We start from the raw sequence: 5,134 nt of genomic DNA on the forward strand, positions 1-5,134 counted from the left end.
TTCGTACTCTAAAGGCACCCCTCCGGATCCAAACCCCTCGCCCCCATCATCTAAGCCCCCAAAGAGGGGACAGAATCCCCAAGCATTGGCCGGAAAGCAGGGTTCTGTGCGCCCCTGCAGAAGGTTGTAGAATACTCCGTGGGAGCTGCCACTATATCTCTCATCGTGGTAATCCCAGGGTTTAACAATGTCTGGCGTTCCACCATAAAAGAGAGGGGGGCTTGCCCAAGGTCATGCAGTCAAGGAACCACCTCATCCCGGATCAGAGCTGGAGAAATCATTCACATGATCTCAGTGGGAGGTTGGGGGAGGGGAGGAAGGGACGAGCCAGTGCGCCTTGTGTGCCAGGCCTCCCGGACGCGGGAAAGACTTGGGGCGGGGATCAAACAACGCGCTGGGATCCCGAGCTGCCCGGAGTTCAGGGCGGCGGGAAAACTGAGGGGTCTGGGGTACCCGGGTAGAGGCGAGGGGCGGACGACCGGGGCAGGCAGGAGGGAGGCAGGCAGCCGCCGGGGCAGTGCGCGCCGCCCGCGCCGCCCGGCAAATCCCCCAGGGAGGCCGCCGCCAGAGCCCAGGCGCTCCCGGCCCGGCGCCCGCCACGTGGCACCCGGCGGCGGCGGCGGCGACTCCTCCCGGCGCGCGGCCCCGGCCAGCCGGCAGCACGCAGCCGCCCGTCTCTTCCCAGCCGTCCGCCGGCGGCCTCCTGGACTCAGCGAAGGACCCGGGGAAGGGGCGGGCGGCCGCGAAGACGCTGTGACCGCAAGCCGCTGAGCGGAGGCAGGAGGCTGACCCGGCCGCTTCCTAAGTGCGGTCAGGCATCTCGTGACCGCGGCGGGCGCCCGGGCCCCTCCCCCGCCGCAGTCGCCGGGGAGGTTTCGGCCTCGCTCAAATCCCCAAGCCGGGAGTCCGGGCGGGCTGGGGGTGGGAAGAAGGGGGGGACACGAATTCCCCGATCGCCACTCCTGGGCGTGCGCTCCCCGCCCGGAAGGGCTGACCTTGGCCAGGGCGGGGGAAGGGAGGCCAGCGCGGGGGCTCAGCTTTCAGACCGCCGCCCCCACGGATTCCTGGCTCGTCCCGGCCGGAGGAGGGGGCCCCGGACACACGGACACACACACAGGCACACACACGCACGCACACACCCCACACGCAGCGCGCGCCAATGAGCCCGGGCCAGGCGCAGGGGGCGGGGTTTTCCCAGGCTCGAGCACAGCAGCTGCTATTTACCTTCTTGGCTTCTCCCGGGGACTAGAGGCGGCCCCCGCTCCCGGCCGCCCGCCGCCGGCCCCCGCCTCCCTGCCCCCGGGGCGCGCGCACACACACTCACACACGCACGCACACACACATCCTCTGGGCCCCGGCCGCAGCCGCGGCGGCAATAAAACATCCTGGCACGTGCTCCGACTCCAGGCGCGCCCTCGCCGGCCGGCTGATGTCAAACTGCAGCTCGGCTGGTGGAGCTCTTAAAGGGCTCGCGCGCCGGGCGCCGAGGCCGCCTTGGCCGCCCGCGGGGTGAGGAGGAGAGAGGACCGACTCCCATGTCTCAGGTCTCTCCCCACTGCCAACTGGGAGCCTGAAGAGGTAGAGAGTGGCGGAGGAGCGAGCGCGCCCCTCCTGTGGCATTGCTATCAAAGCCCCCCTTGTTCATTTTTTTTTTCATTTGAAATTCCATTTCCTTTCTGCCCAGTAGGAAATTATTCTGATTGTTTCCTGGAGAAGCGTGAGGTCTAAAGCTGCAATTCCAGGAGAGGAATGAACGGGCTGGATAGGAGACAGGCACCCAAAAGGCACCTTGCTCCGAAAACCCTGCCTGTGAAGGCATTTGGGGGGAGGATAAGGGAGTATTTGGGTTTTTTGGGGGGGGGTATTGCCCCCCCGCCCCACATGAGCAGTTTTCACTCCACTAAACATCCAGAGTTCGAACAGGAATTCATGAAGACAGAAATTTAATCACTTAATTTTGGCCTATATCTTCTCAAAATGTTTTTCAAACGAACTTATTATACAAAGTAGCTATATTGCTTGTAGGAAGAAAAACAAAAACCAAAGATGTGGCCACAAAAGAAACAGACCAGACTAAAACCAAGACGGAAAAAAAAAAAAAATCCTCTAAAGCAAAGCCCAGAGGAGTTAGCAAAGGGTTAAAATCCTTTTGATTGACGTTGTAGCCTCCGGTGCCCTGGGCTCAGGCGCGCGCCATTGGCCGCCAGACCTTGTGCCTGGCGGCCAATGGGGGGGCGCAGTCCACGAGCGGTGCCGCGTGTCTCTTCCTCCCATTGGCTGAAAGTTACTGTGGGAAAGAAAGTTTGGGAAGTTTCACACGAGCCGTTCGCGTGCAGTCCCAGATATATATAGAGGCCGCCAGGGCCTGCGGATCACACAGGATCTGGAGCTGGTGCTGATAACAGCGGAATCCCCCGTCTACCTCTCTCCTTGGTCCTGGAATAGCGCTACCGATCACAAAGTAGCCCTAAGACATAATAAACCCTCAACTGCTCCGTAGTTTTTCTTATGAAAGCCAAGTAAAGGAGACGTAAGCAAAAAAATATTTTTTTTGCGTGAAGGATTCCAAAAATAAAATTCTCTGGGGACTGAGAAGAAAGAAAAAAAAGGAAAATGCCAGCTGATATAATGGAGAAAAATTCCTCGTCCCCGGTGGCTGCTACCCCAGCCAGTGTCAACACGACACCGGACAAACCAAAGACAGCCTCTGAGCACAGAAAGGTAAGACAGTACCTGCATCTCTCTAATGGCCCTAGAAATTAAATGGGGTGCGCGCAATGGGGTTCCTTTTACTTTTCTCTTAAAACCTCGGGGTGAAATGGCAGATCCCGTGGGAACTCAGGACCTCTTTTCCCCCCTTTGCAGTCATCAAAGCCTATCATGGAGAAGAGGCGCCGGGCAAGAATAAATGAAAGTTTGAGCCAACTGAAAACACTGATTTTGGATGCACTTAAGAAAGATGTAAGTGAGCAATGCATTTTTTTAAATGAAATTACGAATGTAATGGCATTTCCCAGGCACAAAGAGCTAAACTCTTTGCCTGCTGTGTGTGGATCTTACCCCGCCAGCACTGCGTTCCCACAGGCGGGAGAGAGGCCGCAGGACCCTGGGATGTGGGACATGCGGGTGGGGACCTTCAGAACTCGGAGGCAGCTGACAAGGGGGTCTCACTTTCATCCCTTGTTTCCCCTGCGCAGAGCTCCCGGCATTCCAAGCTGGAGAAGGCAGACATTCTGGAAATGACAGTGAAGCACCTCCGGAACCTGCAGCGGGCGCAGATGACCGGTGAGGACCGCGCGTGCGTCCCCTCTCTGCGGGTGTCCCTCTCGGCCCGCGCTGATTTCTTCCAGACTTCCGCCCGCGGTTGTGAGAGGCATTCAGCTACATTTTACTGCCTTGGCTCACTCCGCGTTCCCACGGTCTGGGTCTTATTTATAGCCACAACTCCCAAGTTGTTACTGCTCCGGAAATGGAGGGAGAGGTTGTAGCCGAGAAGGGTGGTGGGCAGCTTGGCTGTGGTGGAAGCCGGTGAGGGCGAAAGGACGTAGGACTGAGGCAGTTTGAGGCTGGATAGAAGGTAGGGGTCAGTGGCTTAGCACCGGTCCAACCCCTGCCGCAGGAGGGGAAGTGGGGTTTGGAAGGCGCCTTGGGTGGCATTGCCCAAGGTCAGGTCGCGCGCGGGACTAGGGGTGGCAGATCTGGAGCTGAGATCGGTTTAGATGGAGGGAGTGTCCTGGCTTCTGTCCCCAACCTAGGGAGAAGGAGCTGGCTGTTCTTAGCCTACCCCACCCTCCCAACCCCAGGTGGTTCCGGAGGCGCGCGGCGGGGACCTCCCAGGGCCGGAGGCTGTGGCTCCGGGGCCAGGGCTGTTCGGTGACCCGTCTTTTCTCCTTCTGGCCTGCAGCCGCTCTCAGCACAGACCCGAGCGTGTTGGGGAAGTACCGCGCCGGCTTCAGCGAGTGCATGAACGAGGTGACCCGCTTCCTGTCCACGTGTGAGGGCGTTAACACCGAGGTGCGTACTCGGCTGCTGGGCCACCTGGCCAACTGCATGACCCAGATCAACGCCATGACCTACCCCGGGCAGGCGCACCCCGCCTTGCAGGCGCCGCCGCCGCCGCCCCCGTCAGGACCTGGCGGTCCCCAGCACGCGCCATTCGCGCCGCCGCCGCCGCTTGTGCCCATCCCCGGGGGCGCGGCGCCCCCTCCCGGCAGCGCACCCTGCAAGTTGGGCAGCCAGGCTGGAGAGGCTGCCAAGGTTTTTGGCGGCTTCCAAGTGGTGCCGGCTCCTGACGGCCAATTTGCTTTCCTCATCCCCAATGGGGCCTTCGCCCACAGCGGCCCGGTCATCCCGGTCTACACCAGCAACAGCGGGACCTCGGTGGGTCCTAACGCAGTGTCGCCTTCCAGCGGCTCCTCGCTCACTGCGGACTCCATGTGGAGGCCGTGGCGGAACTGAGGGGCTCAGGCCACTGCTAATCATAAACTCCCTAGCCCACCTCTCTCTTCTGACGGACACTAAATACGAACTTGGACTTTAGGAGAGACTTTTATAAGTCGATGGTTACTTTGTTGCTTTTTTAAATTCTAAAAAGTTACTTTTTGTAGAGAGCTGTATTAAGTGACTGACCATGCACTGCATTTGTATATATTTTATATGTTCATATTGGATTGCGCCTTTGTATTATAAAAGTTGAGATGACATTTCGTTTTTTACACGAGATTTCTTTTTTTATGTGATGCCAAAGATGTTTGAAAAATGCTCTTAAAATATCTTCCTTTGGGGAAGTTTATTTGAGAAAATATAATAAAAGAGTGAAGGCTTTTACGTCTTGGAACTGGTTATTTCAAAGGGGGGGATTTAATTCATGTAGTTTGGGGATTCAGAAATCAGATACATTTTTAACGTTTTGAACAGGAATCATCATACCTTTCACCAACACTCAATGATCTGAAAAGGTCTAATTTATGAGAATTCATTTATGAGATGAGGCTTTCCTGATAAACTTAAAGACAAACAGTCCTTTTTTTTTTTTCCTTCCGAAAGGGCTACTCCCAACTTACTCCCAGGGGTAGCCACTAACCTCCCAAAGTAACAAACGCTAAGCCACACCGCAGCCCTCCAGTGTTGGGAC

The 5,134-nt window shown here is 57.6% G+C and overlaps 1 protein-coding gene across 1 annotated transcript; it reads left to right on the forward strand.

Moving 5' to 3' along the window:
* The first annotated feature begins 1,854 nt into the window (after positions 1 to 1,854).
* Hes1 (hes family bHLH transcription factor 1) lies at positions 1,855 to 4,827 on the forward strand. The gene is made up of 4 exons (XM_032900059.1): positions 1,855 to 2,721; positions 2,866 to 2,961; positions 3,198 to 3,285; positions 3,905 to 4,827. The coding sequence occupies exons 1-4, from the start codon at positions 2,614 to 2,616 to the stop codon at positions 4,456 to 4,458; spliced, it is 846 nt and encodes a 281-aa protein (XP_032755950.1). The 5' UTR covers positions 1,855 to 2,613; the 3' UTR covers positions 4,459 to 4,827.
* The last annotated feature ends 307 nt before the right edge of the window (positions 4,828 to 5,134 follow it).

The sequence above is a fragment of the Rattus rattus genome, chromosome 4 (genome assembly GCF_011064425.1).
Source record: "Rattus rattus isolate New Zealand chromosome 4, Rrattus_CSIRO_v1, whole genome shotgun sequence".
Classification (NCBI taxonomy): Eukaryota; Metazoa; Chordata; class Mammalia; order Rodentia; family Muridae; genus Rattus; species Rattus rattus.

Excerpts from the sequence above, each read along its gene's own strand:
- Hes1 (XM_032900059.1), top strand. The coding sequence starts at position 2,614 with ATGCCAGCTGATATAATGGAGAAAAATTCCTCGTCCCCGGTGGCTGCT. Across the intron at positions 2,722-2,865 it reads CAGCCTCTGAGCACAGAAAG|TCATCAAAGCCTATCATGGA; the intron begins GTAAGACAGTAC and ends CCCCCTTTGCAG. Across the intron at positions 3,286-3,904 it reads GCAGCGGGCGCAGATGACCG|CCGCTCTCAGCACAGACCCG; the intron begins GTGAGGACCGCG and ends TCTGGCCTGCAG.